Source organism: Trachemys scripta, chromosome 8 (assembly GCF_013100865.1).
Source record: "Trachemys scripta elegans isolate TJP31775 chromosome 8, CAS_Tse_1.0, whole genome shotgun sequence".
NCBI classification, from domain to species: domain Eukaryota; kingdom Metazoa; phylum Chordata; order Testudines; family Emydidae; genus Trachemys; species Trachemys scripta.
The window spans coordinates 40,707,202-40,731,285 of record NC_048305.1 but is presented as its reverse complement, the minus strand read 5'-3'; the positions used below and the strand labels follow the sequence as shown (position 1 = coordinate 40,731,285).

Below are 24,084 nucleotides of genomic sequence, written 5' to 3'. Positions count from 1 at the left end.
AAAGGACCTAGGGGTTACAGTGGACGAGAAGCTGGATATGAGTCAACAGTGTGCCCTTGTTGCCAAGAAGGCTAACAGTATTTGGGGTTGTATAAGTAGGGGCATCGCCAGCAGATTGAGGGACGTGATCATTCCCCTCTATTTGGCATTGGTGAGGCCTCATCTGAAGTACTGTGTCCCAGTTTTGGGCCCCACAATACAAGAAGGATGTGGAAAATTGGAAAGAGTCCAGCGGAGGGCAACAAAACTGATTGGGGGCTGGAGCACATGACTTATGAGGAGAGGCTGAGGGTGGTGAAGCACTGGAATGGGTTACCTAGGGAGGTGGTGGAATCTCCTTCCTTAGAGGTTTTTAAGGTCAGGCTTGACAAAGCCCTGGCTGGGATGATTTAGTTGGGAATTGGTTCTGCTTTGAGCAGGGGGTTGGACTAGATGACCTCCTGAGGTCCCTTCCAACCCTGATATTCTATGATTCTAAGAAGCAATGGGCTTAAATTGCAGCAAGGGCGGTTTAGGTGGACATTAGGAAAAACTTCCTAACTGTCAGAGTAGTTAAGCACTGGAATAAATTGCCTAGGGAGGTGGTGGAATCTCCATCATTGGGGATTTTTAAGAGCAGGTTGGACAAACACCTGTCAGGGATGGTCTAGATCAGCGGTAGGCAATCTATGGCAAGCGTGCCAAAAGCGGCACGCGAGCTGATTTTCAGTGGCACTTACACTGCCCAGATCCTGGCCACCGGTCCGGGGGGCTCTGCATTTTAATTTAATTTTAAATGAAGCTTCTTAAACATTTTAAAAACCTTATTTACTTTACATACAACAATAGTTTAGTTATATAGTATAGACTTATAGAAAGAGACTTTCTAAAAATGTTAAAATGTATTACTGGCACATGAAACCTTAAATGAAAGTGAAGAAATGACTTTCCTGGATCTGACCTCAGAGCATTCAGCGTCTCCTTTCTCACCGGGCGCTTCCTGCAGCGAGTCCACCTGGGTGGGGCTCCTGGGGAAGCCAAAGGGCCCTGCACCCCAACCCTACTCTCAGCCAGCCATTAAAACAGAAGGTTTATTAGTCAACAGGAACACAGCGTAGAGCAGAACGCATTAGCACAGAAAACAGTGACTTTCAGCCAAGTCCATCTTGGGGAGTCCTGGGCCAGATGCCCTGGACTCCCCTTCTTCCAGTCCCCCTAAGCAGACTGCCAGCTTCCAGTGACTCGACCTCAGACACCCTTGTTGCTCCTCCTCCCTCTCTTTGTCTCGCTTCCCGGGCAAAGAGTCACCTGGTCGTCACCTGGTTACATCCCTCTCCTGGGTCTAAGGTTAGGAGAGCGCAGGGCCGGCTCCAGGCACCAGCTCACCAAGCTTGTGCTTGGGGCGGCACCTGAGGGGGGGGCGCGGCGCTCCGGCCCCCGGGGAGAGCGGGGCCATGGCCGGGCTCGCCGCCCTCCCCCCGGCGCCCTCCCCCCGGCTGCCGGGGGGAGAGCGGCGAGCCCTGGCTGGGGCTCGCCGCCCTCTCGCCGCCCTGCCCCCTGCGCTCTGGTCGCCGGGGGGAGAGCGGAGCCCCCGCCGAGGCTCGCCGCCCTCCCCCCAGGGCTCCGGCCGCCCTCCCCCCCCGGGGCGGCAAAAAAGCCAGAGCCGGCCCTGGGAGAGGGACTGGACATAACATACATGCAGGCAGCTGGAGTAGCCTCACCTGCCCCAGAGGGTCTTAGCCAAAGTGACACACCCCTATTCCCACCACCGAGGTATTGGTGCAGCACACAGGGAAACTGAGGCATACACAGTATTCATGCAAAACAGTAAAACTCACATAGGCTCAACGGTAAGACTCACATAGGCTCACATACACCGTAACAAGGGGAAATCCCTTCGTCACAGGGCACACTCAGCAACGCAGTTCTTGTCTTATTGAGTTGAGTGCTCATTTGGCAATGCAAGACTCCCCGGGCGGTGTCGCCTCACTGACCGTGAATGGTGCACAGGGCAAGGCATCCTGCAGGTACCAGCCAAAAAGTTCCAGACTGTGCAATTACTTTGTTCTTTAAAACAACAACTTGGGAAATTCCATCCCCAAAATGATGCTATGGGGACATTGAATTTGCACCACTAGGCACTCAGAAGTCAAGAAATGCTGATGTTACACCTGCATGCACAACTTGGACTAGTCAGCTCCCCTTTGATCGTACACTGTGGTACAGTTTTCAGTTATGTGATCACATAATGCTTCTCTTATAAAACAATATAATATCACAGTCTTAGCTAGACACTTGGAGCATCTTTTAGTACCATGTATTGCTCTGTATATGGAGTCCATGAACATAATTTCAATGTAAGATGCAGGGTGAAAGATGTGTTTCTGCAGTGCCCTTGCCATGCTGATTGCCTGCCATCCAATCCTACAGAAAATAAGGCACAGTGTCCTGCTGCTGAGCCCAGGTATCGTTCACTGTGCATCTTACACAAGGCACCCTATAACCTGCAATCATTTGATATGATCTTTTATTGCATTCTTAGAGTAAAAGTACTGAACTGCAACACCTAAAGGAACTGCATCATTACAAACTTCAAAGGGTGCAATTAATGAATACATTTAATCCATGCAAAATATAACATTTAAGCCAAGCTAGAGAAAAAGAAGAATTCAGCTGTGGACAGATGTTGTTGTAAAAAGTTCAAGAGCCCTATTAGAAAAGGGGCAATGTGGCATACTTCTGCAGGGGAGACCTGGGTTCCGCTGCTGGCCCATGGGGTGACCTTAAGTGAGCCACTTCCACTCTCTTTCTCAGTTACCCCATCTATAGAATAGGGATAATGATACTGACCTGCTTTGTAAAGAGCTTTGAGAGCTACTGATAGGAAGTACTAGACAAGAGGTAGGTGTTTATTATCATTTAAAGGGTCAGGTTGAACAAGACATGTTCAGGGCTCATTTATTCCAATTGCCCACAGTTGAGAGCTCTTCGTGATCAGGGCTAAAATGTGTCTTATCAAATGTGATTATTTAGTCAATAAAATTATTTGCTCTTTCCTATTAGGGCTCTTTTTATAGACACACCACTCCTGTGTCAGAGACCTTCTCCTTTCCCACCTTGACTTGTTTTGATCTGATGAAATGTTCTGGACCTAGCAATAGTCTGTCTGTCACCCTGCCAGTCTTTCAGAGGTAGGAATTAGTCTACTGTCACATTGAAGAAACAAACTGCATAGAAAGGGCTACTTAATGACAGCATCAAGGAAAATGACAGACTATTGTAGTGTTCCAGATAGCCAGCAGGGGCAGCTCATTCAGTTCCACGAATGAGGTGGATGGGATAAGACACACATCCATAACCTCACAGCTGCCAAATCCTCCAGTACGCACCTGCCCATGTCCCACTAGGCCCTCCGCCTGCCAGGAGGAACCCTCCTACTAGGTCAAGGGTGCTGCTTTCTCCCCTGGAAAATCTGGCTGCCGCATCAATGATGGCTTGTACTTTTAAATCCAAACACTCTGACTATTGTGAATGTCTGCAGCAGCAGAAACCCAGAAAATGCAGAGGTTCAGAGGGGCCTTTCTGATTGGAAATCGTCCATCAGACTCTTTGGCTTAAGGCTTTGGACAGCTCCTGTTCTTACTCATACCTTCACAAAGCGCGTGACTCTTGTTGGACTCACTCTAGAGCAGGGTAGGTTTCAAGCAGTTAGAACATGCTCAGAAGCCACAGTAATGGGCACGGTCTAGGAAATGCACAATGCAGCCCCAGTGTGTGGGAAAATCTGCTGCAGACCATTCACTACTAGAATTAAGCTTGTCAAAACTGAGGTCTGTAGTCGCTCCTCAGTCAGTTTCTAGTCCTCTAAGTCAGACTGGTTATGTGTGGCATCTGCTAATATTTCTTTGACAACTGCACATCAAAGCCAGCCTTAGCATTTGAGTAGCCCTGCAAAACAATTTTTGCTAACTCCAGTTGTAAGTGACTGTTGTTTACCATGCTTACACTGCTATGCACAGGGCTGGCTGAGGATGTGAGGGAGGGTGAGCTGGTTACACCCCAAACATATTTGTTCCTGCACAACTCTGCCTCTCCCTACTTATCTGATCTTGGTTTTTATCATGTTTCCACCCTCAGGCCCTCTGCTCTACCCATGCTGCCAGCATCTGCCTCTGGTTAGCTGGCTCTCACAAGCATCTTAGAATCACAGAATATCAGGGTTGGAAGGGACCTCAGGAGGTCATCTAGTCCAACCCCCTGCTCAAAGCACGACCAATCCCCAACTAAATCATCCCAGCCAGGGCTTTGTCTAGCCTGACCTTAAAAACCTCCCTAGGTAACCCATTCCAGTGCTTCACCATCCTCCTAGTGAAAAAGTTTTTCCTAATATCCAACCTAAATCTCCCCCATTGCAACTTGAGACCATTACTCCTTGTTCTCTCATCTGCTACTACTGAGAACAGTCTAGATCCATCGTCTTTGGAACCCCCTTTCAGGTAGTTGAAAGCAGTTATCAAATCCCCCCTCATTCTTCTCTTCTGCAGACTAAATAATCCCAATTCCCTCAGCCTCTCCTCATAAAACACGTGCTCCAGCCCCCTAATCATTTTTGTTGCCCTGCGCTGGACTCTTTCCAATTTTTCCACATCCTTGTAGTGTGGGGCCCAAAACTGGACACGGTACTCCAGATGACGCCTCACCAATGCTAAATAGAGGGGAATGATCACGTCTCTCGATCTGCTGGCAATGCTCCCACTTATACAGCCCCAAATGCCGTTAGCCTTCTTGGCAACAAGGGCATACTGTTGACTCATATCCAGCTTCTCGACCACTGTAACCCCTAGGTCCTTTTCTGCAGAACTGCTGCCTAGCCACTTGGTCCTTAGTCTGTAGCAGTGCATGGGATTCTTCCGTCCTAAGTGCAGGACTCTGCACTTGTCCTTGTTGAACCGCATCAGATTTCTTTTGGCCAAATCCTCTAATTTGTCTAGGTCCCTTTGTATCCTATCCCTACGCTCCAGCATATCTACCACTCCTCCCAGTTTAGTCTCATCTGCAAATTTGCTGAGGCTGCAATCCAAGCCATCCTCCAGATCATTGAACAAAACAAATCTTCGTACTTTCTTCTGAATTGTCCCTTTGCCTAGAGTGGCCTCCCAGAACCAGGGGCGGCCAGTTATATGGGATCACAGTGCCCAGGCTCCAGCAATATTTAAGGCCCGAGGGCCTTGGGGCCTGGCTCCACCAATGTTTGGGGCTGGGTCTCTCTCCTGGCCCCGCCTGCCGCCCCCGTGCACCTCCCCCAAGCACCTCCCCCGGGCCATGAACGTCCCTGCCTCAAGAACTCCGGGCTGTGCTCCACTCTGCTGTCTCCCGGCATCAACTGCTGCCACGGGGTCCTAGCGCCCCCTCCATTTTCTAGTGCCAGGGCAGGCTGACCCTGCCCCTGCCCTTCCGCCTTGGACCCTTCCCTTTTCCTGCGGGACCCTCCACCAGCACAGGGGACTCTCCCCCCCCGCCCCGTCCGCAGTCACCGGTCCTACCCCACACTGGGCAAGGGGCAGTCCCATCCCCCACCCCCAGGGAGGCTACAGTGAGGGGCAGCAGCAGGGGAGGAGGAGCACATGTGATGGCAGCCCCCCCACCACCACCCTGACACCCACCACAGGGGAGGCGAGGGGGCTTCCTGGACCTGACAGGGGCCCTAAGAGCACATGCAGTGACAGTGGTGCGAGGCAAGTGTGCTGTGGGGGGGAGGCTCCCCCACAGCTCGTGGCTACTGACGGGGAGAGGGCTGGGGGGAGTCCTTCTCTCTGGCCCCAGTCCCAGGGCAACCCACCTACACCCCAAACTCCTCAGCCCCAGCCCCACCCCACCCCAGAACCCGCACCCCCAGCCAGAGCCCTTACCTCCCCACGCCCCAACCTTCTGCCCTAGCCCTGAGTCCTTCCCACACCCCAAACCCCTCATCTCCAGCCCCAGCCAGAGCCCTCATCCCCCCATACCTTAACCCTCTGCCCTAGCCCTAAGCCCCCTCCTGCATTGTGAAGCCCTCATCCCCAGCCCCACCCCACAGCCCTCAACCCTGCACCCAAACCCTCTGCCTGAGCCGCTCCCACACCCCAAACTCCTCATCACCAGACCCACCCCAGAGCCCTCACATTTTTACATTATTTTAAAAAATATATATCATCTTACAAGGCAGGGGGGGGCATAGGGGCAGGACTTGGACCTGTTCTGGGCACCACCAAAAATTATACAAACCTGCTGCCCCTGCCCAGAACTGAGCTGTGCAGATACAGGGCAATATCAAGTGCAAGTAAAGAGGGATTTTGCCTCTAAACACAACACAGGTGACCCTACTAATAGAAGCCTGTGTCCAGTTCTGGGCACCCACTTTTAAAAGAGCTTTGCAAAACTGGAAAGGGTTCAGAAAAAAACTATGAGGCTAATGAAAGCTATGAAACCTGCCTTCTAGTAAGAACAAAAAAGATCTATTTATCTTATAAAGAGAAGGGTAAGAGGCAACTTGATTAATAGATGTTAAGGCCAGAAGTGACCATTATGACAATATAGTCTGACCTCCTGTATAGCACTCCAAGGGATGGAGAATCCCCCATACCCCTTGGTAAGTTGTTCCAATGTTAATTATTCTCACGGGAAATTCCAGTCTGAATTTATCTGGCTTCAGCTTCCAGCCCTTGGATCATGTTATACCTTCATCTGCCCAGCAGAGGAGCTGGCTCTGCCATAGGCAGCTGCTGGTAGAGGCTGGAGCTGCCCTGGGGCAGGAGGCTAGCCTGGAGTCCTACCCTCTCTAGCCACATGAACTAGCTGTGATTTTGCACCCCCAGCCCTGGGAATCCCTGGTGATCTTTAGCAATAAGCATCCTGCCCTAGCCTCAGAGTTGCCTTGGTTACGTTTCCAAGGGTGTCTGCACAAGGAGCAGGGCTAGAAACTCAGTGTTTTTCAAGAGAGAAGCGGAGATTGTCCTTTCCATTTCCCCTAGGGCCAGCTGTCATTAATGTCTAGTGAGGCTGCAGCTTGGGAGCGTCATGTCATGGGGCTGTGACCATCTCTTTAGCTCCCTGCAGGCACCAGGCAGACAGGAGACACCCAGCCTGCACCAGCATTACATGAATGCCCTTTCCATGGTTCTCTGAGTGCACAAGGGGACTCAAACCCCTGCCCCTGACTATGCTGCAGAAGCACAGACCTCCCTTTCCATGCAATTAGCATCCATGCACCCCAGGACCAGGGATCCACTTCCCAGCTGGGAAGGCAAAGAAGAGCATAGAGATGTGGGCAACAAGTCGAGAAAGAAATTGTGAAAGCAGCCAGTTACCAAAGCAGCATTTCCTGCAAGGCCTGTGTCATGCTGCTGCCTGGAGATGGGGGGCAGTGAGGCAGGGGGCTCCCAAGAGAAGACAGCCCTCAGCCCTAGTAGCAGCAACAGAAGGATTCACTTCCCAACTCCCCCCTTGCTCAGCATCCCAGTCTCTGGAGAATGCAAACGGCCCAGAGAGAGGGCTCATGTAGAGAAGCAGGAGGGCTCTAAAGAGAGAAATGGGGTGAAAACAAGTGGAAGAAAAGGCAGAGAGGGTGGGGATAGGGTCCAGAGTGACCTAGACAAATTGGAGAATTGGACCAAAAGAAATCTGATGAGGTTCAACAAAGACAAGTGCAGAGTCCTCCACTTAGGATGGAAGAATCCCATGCACCACTACAGGCTGGGGACCGACTGGCTAAGCAGTAGTTCTGCAGAAAAGGACCGGGGGATTACAGTGGATGAGAAGCTGGATATGAGTCAGGAGTGTGCCCTTGTTGCCAAGAAGGCTAAGGGCATATTGGGCTGCATTAGTAGGAGCATTGCCAGCAGATCAAGGAAAGTGATTATTCCCCTCTATTCGGTACTGGTGAGGCCACATCTGGAGTATTGTGTCCAGTTTTGGGCCCCCCCACTACAGAAAGGATGTGGACAAATTGGAGAGAGTCCAGTGGAGGGCAACAAAAATGATCAGGGGGCAGGGGCACATGACTTACGAGGAGAGGCTGAGGGAACTGGGCTTGTTTAGTCTGCAAAAGAGAAGAATGAGGGGGGATTTGATAGCAACCTTCAACTACCTGAACGGGGGTTCCAAAGAGGATGAAGCTCGGTTGTTCTCAATGGTGACAGATGACAGAACAAGGAGCAATGGTTTCAAGTTTCAGTGTGGGAGGTCTAGGTTGGATATTAGGAAACACTATTTCACTAGGAGGGTGGTGAAGACCTGCAATGGATTACCTAGGGAGGTGGTGGAATTTCCATTCTTAGAGGTTTTTAAGCTCTTGACAAAGGCTGGGATGATTTAGTTGGTATTGGTCCTGCTTTGAGAAGTGGAGATTCTCCTTCCCATTTCCCCTAGGGCCAGCTGTCTTTAATGTCCAGTGAGGCTGCAGCTGGGGAATGTCATGTCATGGGGCTGTGACCATCTCTCTAGGTCCCTGCAAGTCCTGCTTTGAGCAGGGGGTTGGACTAGATGACCTCCTGAGGTCTCTTCCAACCCTAATCTTCTATGATTCTATGATCACAAACACCACTGCAAGTGTGGTTCTGCTCTGGTGAAGAGTATGGGTCAATGGCCCTGCCTGGGCTGGGCTGCACACAGCTTGTGCAGTGCGAGAGCTGTTTAATTACCCTGTAACATTACAGAAATAGCCCAATTTCTCTAAGCATCTCTGTGCCGATGTCACTGCAGCCTCGCCAGGGTTAGCTACATTGATTTCTAAACAGATCTAGTTAATGTGGTACAAAAGCTGTGTGTAGACCCCTACTGAGTTGGTCTGCTCCCCATGCACCTGTCTTTAGTGACTCAAAGAAATGTTATCACTTCTTACATTTACTAGGCTGGAGAAAGAAGCGGGAGTAAGGAGTGACCAGCAGCTCCATTGCTTCTTGTGCATCATCAATGGAACTGTGTCCTAACCTCCCATCAGTGTCACCTGTGCAGATTTGTGCACAGCAGTTGGGTTGGTGAGATGTCACTGAACGGGCCTTGTGTCATGCGGAGAGTCTGTGTTACCTGATACGATGTGCAGAAAGAAAATAACTCAGCTTGACTCAGCGGTCCCAGGCCAGGTTTGCAAGGCTGGTGCAATGAAGTTTCCCTTTCAGACCACCATACAACAGTCTGAGAACCTGCTGGAGTTTGTGAGCAGCAAGAGCAGACAACTGGAGTCTGCTAATAATGGAGCATTAGCCTCGGACCTGTGTGTGTACTCAGATTGACATTCACAAGGTGCTGCAGCTGACACGTAGGAGAAAACATCTTTTTACTTGTAACTTGAGCACATTTCATAGGGAATCAGTGACACAAGAAACACAGGACTCTGGGATGCCCTGCCTCCAGAATCACCGTGCAATGCAGGCCTGAGCATGGATGGCAAGATGTCCCGGGCAGTGCAGAATTCTCCAAAGAAAATGGCGGCACAGATCCTAGGATGATAACTGATGAGGCAACATCCTGCAATGCCTCCAGCCAGGGGATAAGCACAGTGGGCTGGCTGGTCTCTCCCCGTCTCTAAGCCCAGTGACTTCATGCATGTTGAGTATCCCTAACATGGTATAATGCCACAAAGAGTGAATTTCTTCTCCACATCACTCGAGTATGAGATCCCCGTCCAATGGCCAGTCCATGCACCCTGCCCTACAATATCTGTATGGGACTCTTTGGACACACTGCTGAAGTTTGACAGCTGTGGCGGGGGACAACCCTCGTCCAGCCTGCAAACTCGGGTGGTCCCTGTGATTGTTGTGGAGCTTCCCAAGCTGAATACATCAAACCAGTTATAATTAAGCTAGAGCTCGACTCCATTTTACAGTTAAAAACAAACCGCTATGGGAGGATGGGGAAACCAGCCAGAGATGATACTTGTACATGTAGAGCTGGTAAAGCGCAGATAACACAGAGATGAGTGTGGTATAAACCACCAGAGAGATAGAAAGATTAGTGAGGGCTCCAGGCCAACCACCAGCTGAAGACACAACATGAGAAACCAAAGGTATTAAATGCTAAGGCTGGGGCTGTTCAAAGGGGTGAGGTGCCCAACTTCCAATCAGCATCAGTGGATCTGGGTTTCTCCCTACATAGGCTCTGAGAATTCCACTGTAAAATCAGTGGGGAGGAGGCAGGAATAGCTCCTGGCACCCACCTGTACACTCTGGAGCTGCTGCTGTCCAGTTCCCCGATGCCAAGCACTGCAACGTGTCCAGCCCTTGCAGTTCAAACCCCTCCTGGCACTGGAACTTGCATGTGGAATTGTAGCTAAATTCCCCCAGGGGATGACTGCAGTCAGGCCTGGGGTCAAGGTTTTTGCACCTCACAACTAAAAAGACATACAGCAGCATGAGCAGCTGGGAGGCAGGGGGAGGGGTTTCAAGCACACATGCCTGTTGCTCCCTCAAGTTGCCAGGTCTCAGGTTCTCTGGAGCACAGCCTACCCCAGCCCCTCAGCTTGAGCTTCAGCAGGAGCTGCAACATCCATACTGCTATTTGTAAAGCTCGGGCTTGAGCCCCCTAGCCCAAGTCTGGCTAGCTGGGCTTGCACCCAGCTGCAGTGGAGACATGCCGTGACAGCCCTGCTGGGGCTGAGCTCTGTAAGGCAAGAAGAAGGGCACATGCTTTCTCTGGGTAACAGAGTGAGCTGAGTAGCCTGTCTGAGAAGTTGTGTTTGGCAGTCGGACACAAGCGAGAGACTTTCCGGGCCTGGAAGCTGCTGCAGACTCAGCCCAGCAGGAGGCTCCGCCCCCAGTTGAGGCCTGGGCACCCTGCTCAGCCCTAAGGGAGACAGCAACTGTTTTGCTGCTTGGGCAGCTCCAGGCTGACAGCAGGATAGGGGTGTAGCCTTACCCCTAAGGGAGGCAAATTGCCTGGGCTGGCCTGGGGCAGGCATGCTATAGCAGCAGTGTGGTCAGGCGCTTGGGAGGCTACAACTCCACCCTCCTTCGCCAGGGAGCAATAGCAAAGGCCATTCCTCCGGCTGTGCTAGCGCCCCTCTCTGGTGAATCTCAGAGCAGCACTGATGGGTGCCCAGGCCATCGTCCCAGAGGATGTCTCTGAGGAGACCCTCCAGAAAGTAAATGCAGTGACTGTAACAGGCCCTGCAGCAGGGCCCCCGCCCCTAATGTCCCTGTTCAACTGCCCTCACCGTGTTCACACTCAGGCCCGTAGAAACCAGGGTAGCAATCACAGCTGTAGTTCCCGATGGTCTCCACACACTCACCACGCTGGCTGCAGGAGGAACGCTGGCAAGACGCTGCAGAGATACAGCTGGGTTAGGATTCACCCTAACAGTTCCTTAGAGACAAATCATAACCCACCCCAATGCCTGGATCCTGCACTCCATCCCTGCTGCTTTTCTTCATTGCGGGATTCTTTCAGAGCCTGTTAAAACCATGGGGAAAAAACCCTGCCTTCAAAGGCCTTGGCTCAGGCCCTGCAAGGGCACCCAAGCTTTGCCCAGCCAGATGGTATTGGCACCTTGCCAGAAGTTTGGAGGCAGTGGCTGCTTTGCACAGATTGTCACTCTGCTCTTGGACCCAGAGGCGCTGCCTGTGGACAGCGCTGACCTGGATGGGTAGGCTGCCCTCTGGATTGAGATGGAGGGTTGCATGCTAGGCCTGCAGGGGACACACACATGCATTGATCAGAGGCCAGCATGTGCCACGTTTGGTTATCAGGCTGTGCTTTGACCTCCCTGCCCTTCCTCCCCCACCCCCCCCGTACTGATTGCACTCCGAAGAGGGTAGTAACTCTTTGGCAGGGAGACTCCACTGCATCTCCCGAGGGCTCAGAACAGGTGCTCCTGGGGCCAAGCGCCTGGCATGTCAATTTACAACAGGACTTTGTGATGAGAAGAATGTAGGGATCAAAGCAAGACTCATTCAGAGCACAGGTTCAGCTCCCGTCTGCATGGCCCATTTGTGAGGGAGAACTTGGAAGGCAGGACTTTAACTCCCCAACCAAAGGAACCAGCGAGACACAGAGAACACCACAGCAGTGATTGTTCCCAGGCACAGGTGTTGCACACAGCAGCTAACATGCAAAGCGAGTGCAGGCCTGTGCTGCCGGCCACGGGACAATACCACTAATGCCTAAGACCAGCTAGCACTAACCAGGCCCTTGGTGGCTGTCTCCACAGAAGTCAAGACTCAGTGGGCCATGGAGACCGACTGTCCCTGCAGATCAGGGTTGAGGCACTCTAGCTGGGTGGATGGGTTAAGTTCCTCTGCCCAGACCTCTTTGTAACATTGTGTCTGGCCCTTTAAAGGCTAGAGGCCTGGAGCCAGCCAACCCTAGTTACTAGGAAGGCACAGCTGAGCAGGAGTCAGCTGATGTCCCTGGACAAGTGGCAGGAAGTTTCAGAGAAGGGGGATGCTCAGGGAGAGACAAGCCAGGAGGCTTCTGCAGGAAACCCTTCACCAGCCGGCAGGATTTGTGCCTGGAAGGAAGCCCGAGCCAGAGTGCTGAAGAAGGCTGAGAGCCAGGGAGAACAGACTCCAGGAAGTAAGGAAAGACTCCAGTCAGGCAAGGCAAGAATGGCTTGTGGAGCAACCTCAGACCATGAGGGGGCATGGGAGGCAGCCAGCCCATTGACACTCTTCTATGGACAATTAGGGACTTAATTCTCCAGAGCTCTCAATCCAGCAAGTCTCCCCAGCCCTACATATGTTAGACAGACACACACATACATAGAGAATGACAGTGGTGGGGTGGTTACCTTGGTAACACAGCGCCCTCTTTTTCTTTTGGCAGTTCTCATCGTTCCATCTTCCAGCATCATGATCCCTCTTTATGTAAATCTCCACACAGTCTTGGTTCTTCCCTTTATTGTTGGGTTCCTTGTTAGCCCAGTTCTCAGCCTCTTTCGTCAGGGCCTTGTTGGTACCAACCCAGGTCCAGACATTGTTTATCTTTCGTATCCCAATCCAGTAGTATGTTCTATGGCGGGGTAAGACATTGTTGAGATAAACAATTTCCCCCTGGTTCTGGATTGCTACAAGGTCAGTGTAGAATGACCTGCAAAAGTTTCTGGCCAGCTCCCATGAGTAATCAGATTTGTTACCATAATGGTAGGTCCAGGCTCCCACTTCCATCTGAGTCCCGAGCACTGTTGGAAAGAGTAAAAACAGGCAAACTTGTGTGACAGTCAGTGACAGAGCTATGGGTTGACTATCAATGGGTGACACCAGACTATATCTTATATCACACACAAAAGTACTGCATTAAAAGAACATTATTTAGGTTGCAAAGTCAAGCACTCAAACGTTAGGAAATGCCACAATTAAGGTGGCACATGTAACTGAGTTCAGCCCCCTTGTGCGCATGCACGATGGTATAGTCTTTAGTGGCATGATAACATACTATTTTTCCATAGGTCCTTTGCCTCACTCAGTGCAGAGGATGGACTGTGCTCACTAAATGAGGAGCTATTCAATAGTTTGTTTTCTCCTCACTGGTCCATGTGTGACCGCCCCAGCCTTATTTACTGCACACTATACAAACCCTGCTCTGAAGACAGAATTATTCATTTCCCCAAAGGCTTTTCTATAGCGCTCATCATTACAGTATCTGAGTGCTTCACAAACATTAATGAGTTTATACTCACAACAGCTCTGGGAGATGAGAGGATGGTATTATCCCCATTTCAAAGATCGGAACAGAGGCATAGAGGTACTGGTTCTCAAAGGTATTTAGGCACCTAACTGCCATTGATTTTATTGCAAGTTAGGTGCCTAAATACCTTTGAGGAGCTGGACTAGAGAGATTAAGGTCAAAAATAATTTTGGGTGTCCCATTTGACAGGAGCTGCCTGGGCTGGGAGCTGGCTTCTGCGAGTGACAGCCCGACATGCTGCTTCTTTCGCCGCTGTGGTTTCTGGCCCAGTTGTTGGCCATGGCCCTGCTGATCTCACTCATTGTCACTTGAGTCCTGCAAATCCATGGATATCCGCTTTATATCCACAGATATCCACATCTGTGGATATAAATTGTGTATCCATGCAGGGCTCTACATTTGAGACCCCTAGGACCTGATTTTCTGAAGTATTTAGCATTATAAAGCATTTTCTATGTTCAGAGCACTGTTCCCATTGACTTTAGTTGCAGCAGTGAGTGCTCAGCACTTCTGCAAATCAAATCATAGGGTCTCAATTTGAGCACCCTTAGTGGCCACCTGGGAAAAGTTTGGTTTAAGTGATTTGCTCTGGGGCAGAGGCAGAATCCAGTTCTCCGGGGTGGCAGTCAACAGCCTTACCCTTGAAACCATCCTTTCTCTTCTTGCAACCCTCTGCCTCATTCATCACACACACCTTCCAGCTCCTGCAACAGATGAGGTAGGGTTCCTACAGACAACAGCTTTTTTCACTGTACAACCTGGATTCATTCCCTAGTGTAGGTCCATCCTGTGCACTCAGTGAGGCAAGGGTTCTGGCATTTCCTATGGTATGAGTGCTTGACTTTGAAATGTTAAAAATGTTCTTTTAAAGTAGGGGTGTGTGTGTGTGTGTGTGTGTGCGTGTGTGTGTATGTAATTTCCTACGTTTTTTAAAAAGCAAATTGTAAAAAATAGAAGATCCATCACGTGGCATCATAGTGACACCAATATGGATCATCAGCAGGGTTAAAATCCTGAGATCAGGTGCACAGACCTCTGCCACCTGAGCTAATGGAGGAACCAATAGCAGTAGCAGGTTGTCATAGTCCCTGTGGGCCAGCACTAGAGGGATATGAAACACACATTTTGCCAGTGGATTTCACAGATACTTGCTGACAGCAGAGAACTCAGGAATTGTGGGTTCCATTCCAGGCTCTAGAGGAGAGTGTTCTCTAGTGGTCACAGACTCTTCTGCCTCTGTCTCCTAACCATGGCCCTTCTGACCTGGCCCCTCCAACCTGACCTTGTCCCAGGCCTGTCTTTTACCCATCCCTGGCTCCTCATCTCAGTCCCAGTCTCATTCTTTAGCAAGCCCTAGTCTCACCTCTCTGGATTCCCCGCCCTACCCCAGGCATCCCTCCACACCCAATCCCACTCTCCGATCCTGGCCATTCTCAGTTTCCCCCCCACGCTCCAAGCTCCTTGTCCCCAGGCTCCTTGCCCAGCCAGTCCCAGTTCCCCCACTCCCCCCATCCTGGCTCTTCATCCAATCTATATCCCTATTGGCTCACAGGGCCACTCTCCCTCCCTGGGTTTGTCATCCAGTCTCAGCAGCCATCTCTGGCCTCCTTCTCCCAGTGTCCTTGCCCAGCCATTCCCCCTGAACACCAGCTGCTTGGCAGAGTTGTCTCATAGAATCATAGATTCTCCCCTCCCCCTTCCCTCCTTCCTCCTACCCTACTAGTTCTCTGTCCCAGTCACCTTGCTTAAATAATCCCAAGATCCTCCAAGATCCTCATCCAACCTCACTCTCCCCCAGCCTACCTGCTCCCACTCCCCTCATTTCCCTCCCTAGATCCCAGTCCCAGTCTCCTTGCCCAGCCAGTCCCAGACTCTCCCCTCCCCAATTCCTAATCCCAGTTTTTTTCTCTCCGATGCAAACCTCCAGTCCCAGTCTTCCCCCTGGACTCCTTTTCCCAATCTACACCTTCTGCCATCCCCACCCACTGCAGGTCTGGCTCTTGCCCCTCTGCCTTCAAATAAGGAAGCTTCCTGCTTCGTGCTGCCTGAGCTCAGAGAGCGGGCATTGAGAGCCTAGGAGAGACAGCCTCTCTTCTCTCAGTTCCAGTACCTGGCTCAGCCCAGAGCTGCAATTACAGGGAGCATCCTGCACAGCCCCGAGCTGGAGCATGACCAATATTATAGATGGAATTTTCAGGGAATGTGGCTGCTAAAATCAAAGTCTCTACTGAGCAGTACAAAGTGCGATTTTTCAAAGGCTTATAACTTGGCCAAATTTTGGGCAGATTTTCACAGGCATCTTCCTGATGCAAACACCTACTCCCTGCCAAATTTCAAGTTCCTGCTCCAAAGTATGGGGGCACCAGATTTTTTGAACATCAACAAAACAATATATTTGTTTCCGTAGCCTTATTCTTAGAAATGGCTGAACTGTTTTGGTTGAAATTTTCCAAATAGTTCAGCGTGGGGCAGACAACCCATCTGGAAAAATGTCAATCCAAATGGTTAAAGCCTGGTAAAGTTATAAGCAACTGAAAACAGGATCTTATAATGGGAAGCATTGGCAACCTTAATGATAGGCAGTGCTACCAGCCTGCCTATAAGAGATCAGTCCAGTTCTAATGACCTATATGTGTTATTCTTGGATCTGACATCACAAATCTCATGCTGAGAGTCTCTACCTAACTAGCAGAGTTTAGTGAAATAAGAAATACAGGGATTGAAAACTGGTAAAAGGTGAACTGCAAAAATTAAAATGGCTTTAAGCTTTGATTTCTGGTCTGAATGTCTCCACGCAGCAGAGGCTAACAAGCTAAGAGATAGCTAACTAACCAACTCTTTTTCCTGCCCCGTTCTATGAAATCCTTTGGTAGGTTGTAGTTTAATGAAAATATCCCAAAATGAGACACCACAAATATTAAAGGTCTGATTGTGATCCATAAATGGATTCCATGCTGTTGTCACTGAAAGATGTATGCTGGGATACCTTCAGTGCACCAGGAAGAACCAAAAGGATTTCCCAGAGGGGGAATTGTTTTTAAGGAGGTTCATTAAAACTTATTTTTTCTTCATGTAAGTGCTCGAGGCCCTCTTTTCACAGGCACAGAAATATGGGATTAACTCAATTTTAATTTTAATTTTAATTTTTCCTTTGTAGTTTTACATATGAGGCCAGCAACAAAGTCTGGATCCAGAGCCAGATTTGAGCATTCTCATAAGTTGCTGGTGTTTGGCACTTCTCTGCTTTAGCAGCTAATCTAAATATACAAGACATTTTTGGAGAGCTTTGTAAAACTGAGTTTTGTGAAGACACTGGCCCAGCTGGTAGTGCTTACAAATCAGGAAAAGATAAAAATGAACTACAAATCAAGGCTGAAACTAGTCACAGAGCTGAACTACTGAAACACAGTGTCTATTTATATTATTTCTCATCATTACTTGATGCGATCCAGGGTTTTTAGCTACAAAACAACCACCATATCGCAGTGTCTCTATGGTTACGGAAATCTGTCTGAAAATGGCCCTGAAGTCAGATCTTCTTCCAAACAGTGCAGCCTAGGGATCTGCCCTCAGCTCACTAGTGTTCATTTCAGGGAACATATACACTTTATTTGCAAAGCATGGATCAAAAGTCTTGCACCATAGATTTAATACAACTTCAGGATTTGCCCCTTAGAGATAAAGCTCAACAAAAATGTTTTTCTGCATGAAATTCCAATATTTCAACATTTGTTTTCATCCCGAAAGGTTGAAATTTTTTTTTTTCACAAAATGAAAGAGTTCAGAAAAATGTTGATTAGGAAAAGTCAAAATGTTTCACTTCAAGTCAGGTCTGCATCCCTGGCTAGTCTGTATCTCCCATGATACAACTACAGACATGTGTCCCATCAGAGGGAAGACAACAGTGGATCTTGAGAGATATAGTCTGGCCAAGGAGCCTGGCCTTTTGGATAAAATGGGGACATGAAACACCCAAACTACAACTCCCATGAGACAGCGTGTCACCAAAGATAGATGCAGGTTAATAGCAAACTGACTTGGGTTGCATTGACTTGAAACAAAAGATTTGATTTAGATTTTCCCCAATGGAAAATCAAAAAAAATCAACAACATCAAAATTTTCCTGTAGAAAATTTTGATTTTGCTGAATCTGCATTTTTCTTTAACAAAACATTTTAATGGAAACTTTCTAACCAGCTCCACTTTTAGCATTGCCTCATGCGGCGTAAAGATTTCCCAGAAACCACCAGCACTTTGGCATCCATTTAGATGAGCCAAAAAGAGCCAGACTTGTGGTTGAAGTTTCATAAGAATCCATGGGAGTGCTGACATGATGGATTGGTTTATTTGCACAAGAGCCAAATCCAGAGCCCTTTGGGAGTTCAGGAAGCTTGGCAAGCTGTTCCCTCCCATTACTTTTCATGTGGCGCTAGAGGCCCTCTGCACATCTGCTAGTGATGGGCCTGAAAGTGGAAGTTCCAAAGCATCATGGCACTCAGCACTGTTCTTGTGGTATTTCTGGCCTGGTTGGAATAAGAAGGACTCAAAATCTCACAAGAGAACTCCTCCCTGGAGAATTAAAGCATAGTGTTGCTGACACAAGATGTCCTGAGGATTCAGTTTGGGATCTGGAATGTTGGGTGTTTATCTGATGAAAATCTTCACACCATTTGAGGTCTCTTCAACCCACCAAGCTCTGCTTGTCATTCCTGTTCTGCCTGGTGAACATCACACCAATGTTATGAGGGATGCGCCTCAAATGCTTTACAGTAAAGATGAGCCCAAACAACCCCCCAAAATCCAAACTTCTCCCCCTCCCTCTTCTCTATAATAGGGTGAACCAGAGCTCAAGACTCCCATTTCCATGGAGCACTGTGGCTCAGGACACCTGCCTCTCCCGCCCCCCCCCCCCCCCCCGCATTCTGCAGCTGGTGCCCATCTCTATTTTGGACCTCACAAAGGGCTCAGATAAGCAATCAGCAATGTGACACTCTGATCCTCCTCTAAGGCCCCTTGAAATAATGCAGCGGGATTCCCCTGGGGCACAGCTTTCCCCAGCCCTGCTCACGATATGACAGCACTGGTGCTGATCTCAAGCCTGGCAGTGCAAGAATGAACAGTTATTTAAAAAGTGAACAGAACATTTTCAAATCAGCTGAATGGCCTGGGGTCAGGGTCAGCTTTGTGCAGAGGTCCAGGCAGAGTAGTTCCCCAGGCCCTATGGTCATGCTGGGGGCCGAACAGAAATCAAAGACTCTTCAGTTCGAATGATGCCAAGCCAGTAAACAGAAGAGAAAAGCGATACCTAGCACAGACAGGCCTGCACCAAGGAACTCGCCCAAGAACAATATTCTTTTCCTTGCTGTTTCTTGTGGTGTAGATACCACTATGGGACAGATCCTTGTCTGGTGTCAGCACAGCTCCATTGAAATTAATGCCACTGGTCCCAGATATGTACATAGCACATCTATGTTTCAACAGCACGTGCCACGTTTCACAGCTAATTCCTCATGGGAAATGCCACTAGGAGAGCTGTGGGCTGAGGTCTAGCCTCCAATTCACAGGTGCGACTCAGTCAATGGGGATTGCGTCTGTGTATCTGAGAGCAGAGCTGAGTGTGGGAGGGCTCTCCTCTCTCTGCAACAGGTAGGGGAGGATCCACACAGGAGAGGTGAGTAGCAATCTGTTGTTGGAGGAGATGTGATAGGCGGGCTTTCCAAGCACAGGCTGGCCAGGTATGGAGCAATCATCTTGTGCACCAGGAAGCTCCTACCTGAACTGGGTTCTGGGTGCCAGCCGGAGATGGCATGACTGGAGGGGCTACTTGGAAGGAGACAATTGTACACAGTCACAGTGTCAAGCAGGATTTCTGAGAGGTGCTATGAGGAATGTGGGGTTATACAATTGTTATAAATCTCGGGGTCTGTCTCCACTTTATAGTGTTACTGACTGGGTGGAAAGGGTTTTTCTCCTTGGAACCAGAGAGCTTAGCAAGAACTGGCTGGAACTGGAGACCCTACATTGATAAGGGAAGAACCAAATACTGGGCCATTAATGCTTAACTTCCTCCAAACCTCTTCAGGGAATCAGAGTGAAAAGGCCATAGGTGGAGACAAAGGGATGAGGTGGCAAGTGGTTGTCTGTTAAGGTTGCTGTGATGAGCAGATGGACTCACACAGACAGGGTCAGAGAGAGTAAAGAAGGACCCCGGAGAATCAGGGCATGGCAAAACCATTGCTCCTACTGATATGGACTCTGAAGCTTGGCTGTCTCATGCTGAGTAAAGACTTACTGATGCTAGATTCCAGGTAACTAATCAAAGCTACCTAGTTTTAAAAAGGCTGCCACATAATCTGCTGGGTGCATTGCTCCCTCAAAGGGGACAGGCTCTCTCAGGTGTCTGATCTTGGCTGGATTCGCTGCAGAGAGCCACAGTGAGAAATAGGGGTGCTGGAGTCTGAAGGCCCAGGCCTGCAGTAATAGAGTCATGTGGCCTGCCCTTCAAAGTCTGGCACACTAAAGGGGTTACTCCCAGGGCCTGGTTTAAATACCAGGGTATGGCCCATACCCTCTAATCCACAACAGGTGTCAACCCCCTGCACTCTGTCTGCACCAACACTTGTACTGCTGCTGGTGCCGATGCTGGAAATGGGGTCCAGACATTCTCAATGCAGTCAGAGGAGAGAGCTGGCTTGCACCATGCCTGTGCAGAGGAGTTCATCGGCCCCTGTCCTGGCTGGGGAACTGTGAGCTGCTTTGGGAAGCCAAGCAGGCCCGTGTGAAGGCCTCTCCATTGTAACTAGGGTGGAAGCGCCTTGCTCCCATAACCTCAGGAGGCTGTGTTTCTCAGGTAATTTCTAGGGACTCTACTGGTTTCTGGAATACAGGAGGGGCAAAAAGAAGGGATTAGGAGGAATAGGATTTAGGTCTCTAAATAATCACCCCAGGGTGGGAATTCTGGCCCAAATGAAACTGTTTCAATATGCCTGCCAGTAAAATGTCCCTGGACAGACCAGGAGTGACTGTTGGTGCCACAACAATACCACTTCTCTCCCAGGGCTTTCCCAGGGATGTGTCTGTGAATTCTCCCCTGGCAATGTCAGGGGCAGGCCATCAAAGACCTGCAGGAAGGCTTACCCCAGCAAATGGCAGCAAAGCACAGGAGTCGGGCGACATTCCAGCCACATCCCCAAGCCCTTGGACTGGAGCGGAGTCCTACAGTGCTGCCCTGGGGGATCAGAAAAACATGTCCATAAACCCCTCAGTACTTCACAGCAGTCAGGTCCAGGCATATTTGACACACTGAGCTGAAACAGACACTGTTGGACACACCTGGCTGACACAGACACTATCTCTGATTAGTTCATATTTACAATGCAGCTAAAATGCAGAATCTCAAAGAGCAAGAGTTGCCAGCCTCCACAGGGGAAGAAGGAACAGTTGGAATTTTAGGCAAGTGATTTGATTTAGCAACATCATCTCCACAACAGGTTGTTAATGAACATCCTGGAGAACGTGACTATGAGTGTGAGATGTTGTTGGTCAGTGTCATGAGTTCAGCTCAAAGGACAGAGGCAGTTTTTGTCCATAAATTAGATAAACAGCTGAGCATCTCAGTCAATCAGAGCAATATTCAGGTGTAATAGAGTTATATTAGAATTAGAAAAAATGGGAACCATCCATGGGTCTAAACCTGAAATGCTGCAAGCTGCCCCAGCAGGCCCCTCCTCTCCCTGGGCTTCAGAGGGCAGGATCCAGCACCAGCCTGAATGTCTACATAGCTGTGTGTAGGGCCATAGTGTGAGCTCTGTGAACCTGAGTCTGTAGGCCTGGGCTGTGAAATGCACTGCCATGGGTTTAAAACACTGTGCAGATGTACCCTCTGGCATCTTACCAACAGGGGCTGAGCCCAGCCTTGACCAGAGATCTGGGGGAAAGGAGTGGTGTGGTCTGAACCAGTTAAGTTAGGATGGTTGTGTGGCAAGGGTTGTAATGCTGGCTGCTCCTCTCATCCAGGTCTCAGCTTCCCGGGGGTGGCTGGCTGGCTCCTCAAGCAGCCTCCTAGGCCTGAGAGGCTCCATGCTATATTTTGGATGGCAGGGAGGCTTTGAATGAGGCCATCTCTGGTAGCCCATCTCCACTTTCCCAACCAATCCTCATGCTGTGGTTGCTGCTATTCCACCGCCTGTGTGCCAGCTCTTTCCACTGACGCCCACAAAGCTCAGCTATACCAGCCACCTGGCTGGAATTGGGGGGCACAAGGAGCCATTGGCTAGCGTTCAGCAAAGTCATTAATGTAGGAGCTCTGGAGGAAGGCAGAAAGGGAGGGAAGGGGAAAGCAGGGGAAGAGGGCCCCCATGCAGTTTTTAACCTTTAGTTCTGCTGCCCAGGTCGGGATCTCCAGCTGATGTGCAGGGGATATTCATGGGTTTGCTGGGGGAAAGAGAGCCTCCCAGCTCAGGTGACTGAGTGAAATCCCAATTGCACAGCAGTGTGGGTGGGGGCTCTCCTTATCAGCTCAGGGCTGGGCGGTGTGTGTGTGTGTGTTTCTCTCCCTGGCCATTCAGTGCTGGGTGGGAGGGCTCCCCGGCAGATCAGGGCTGGGCGCAAGTGGGTGGGGCTCTCCTTGTCAGCTCAGGGCTGGGCAGCAGAGGGGGCTCCCCTGGCAGCTGAGAGCTGGGTGGTGGTGGGGCTCCTGTGGCTGCTCAGGTCTGGGCAGCGGGGGGGGGGGGGGTCTCCTTGGCCATTCAGGGGGGGGCGGGGGGGGGGGCACTCCCTGGCTATTCAGGGCTGGGGCTCTCCCTGGGCAGCTCAGAGCTGGGTGAGGGTTCATGAGGGTGCTCTCCTCAGCTCAGGGCTGGGCAGTGGGGGGACTCCCTTGGCAACTCAGGGATGGGGAGGGCTTTCCCAGGTAGCTCAGAGCTGGGAAATGGGCAGGGGGCTCTTTTTGTCAGCTCAGGGCTGGGCAGAAGGGAGTGGGGGGGTTCTCCCTGGCCATTCGGGGCTGGGCAGTGGGGAGGGGGATCCCCTGCTCACTCAGGGCTGGGGGGGCTCCTCTGGGTATGTGAGGGCTGGGCAGCGAGGGGGGACTCCCCTGACAGCTCAGGGCTGGGCAACGGGGTGGGGGGGTGGGGAGGATGGGACTCCCCTGACAGCTCAGAGCTGGACAGAGGGGGGATGGGGACTCCCTTGACAACTCAGGGCTGGGCAGTGGGGCTCTGCTGGTTGGAGCTGGGTGGTCTCATTTCAATTAATATTGGAGAGTTGAGCATAGGAGAAAACTCAGCCCGCCTCACCACCTGGAGTTTCCTTCTGCAGCAGTCTGTGGGGCACTGTCAGGGCATCGTCCCTGTTGCCCATGCAGAGTCCTGCTCTGGGGGCCATTTGGGGTCTCTGTTCCTGGCACTGTCCCCTGTACCCACAATCAGAGGTGCCTGGGGTGGAGGGTGAGGGCTGTCGCTAAGAAGCCAGCTTGTAGCTCTCCCTTGTGAGCAGCAGCTCCTCTGCCTGCCTCACTTCTTCCTAAACACTGCGCAGGTGAATCCAGCCACATCCCCAGGTAGAAGAAGGTGCTAGACCTACCATCTCCAGTGCCGACCTGCCAGCCTTCACTCTCCTCTCGCTCAATCCCTGGACCGAGACGACTTAAACCAGCTCTCTACTTGGCTGTGTCTTGCAGCACTTCCTTTCATGTGTGCAGAACCTCATTGCATCCCTTTCCTGTTCCTCCCCCCCACATCGAGTCACAGCTTGAAGAGTCATTGGGCCAGAGAGAGCGTGACTGTGAAGCCTGGATAGGGACTGACCTGGGAGGTATCCCTCAGAATATCCCTTAGCCCAGTGGTTAGGAAACCTCTCCTGAGAGGTGGGAGACACCTGTGCAAATCCTTTCTCCCCCGCAAGCAAATGGGGGAATTGAACCTGGGGCTCCCACAGGCCAGCTGAGTGTCCTAACCAGTGGGCTAGAAGCCATACGGTAGACACCACCACCTCCTTCTCTGTCAGCCAGACTTCGATGGGACCTGCTCCATTAGGTGGCCTCTGAGCAAGCGTACTGGATCAGGCCCTGCATGCAAGTCAGATGGCACCTGTCTTTTCCCAATTCACAGATCACACTGGGGCTTAGGCAGGAGCTAAGTACCCAAGCGCCTAGAGGGAGGCAGCAGGGCACATGCCCCAAGGCACAAACTTAGGTGTGGAGGGGACTTTTCCCTGAAAACATAGGTGCCAAATGAGTTTAGGTGTCTACATGGGCCAGTGGGATTTTTGTGGATCTCATTGAAGCCTCAAACTGAGATTTAGGTACCTAAACCCCAGACCTAGGTGCTTATGTCTGGGGTTTAGGTGCCTGTGATATTCTTAGGGTACCCAGGACTGTGAGTCACCCTCTAACCAGAGGGAGCCTTACAGTGGTGGCTGGGGTTAGCTCTCTAACCCCACCAGCCCGTC

General features: G+C 50.6%; 1 protein-coding gene across 5 annotated transcripts in view; it reads right to left on the bottom strand.

Annotated features, from left to right (window-relative positions):
• The window catches only part of LOC117881469 (P-selectin-like), a 51,825-nt gene extending 28,488 nt beyond the window's left edge, over positions 1–23,337 (bottom strand). For 2 of the 5 annotated variants that reach the window (XR_004646806.1, XM_034778779.1), the window contains exons 1-5: positions 23,218–23,337; positions 20,773–20,863; positions 12,740–13,129; positions 11,168–11,275; positions 10,172–10,345 (exon numbers count right to left, since the gene is read on the bottom strand). Coding sequence is in view for 4 of the 5 variants with exons in the window: in XM_034778779.1 (XP_034634670.1) it covers positions 10,172–10,345; positions 11,168–11,275; positions 12,740–13,129; positions 20,773–20,863; positions 23,218–23,220 (766 nt within the window). In the remaining variant the exon portion in view is untranslated. The remainder of the gene's footprint in view (positions 1–10,171; positions 10,346–11,167; positions 11,276–12,739; positions 13,130–20,772; positions 20,864–23,217) is intronic. The other 3 variants (XM_034778781.1, XM_034778780.1, XM_034778782.1) reach the window with 3 other exon arrangements.
• Between the last annotated feature and the right edge of the window lie 747 nt (positions 23,338–24,084).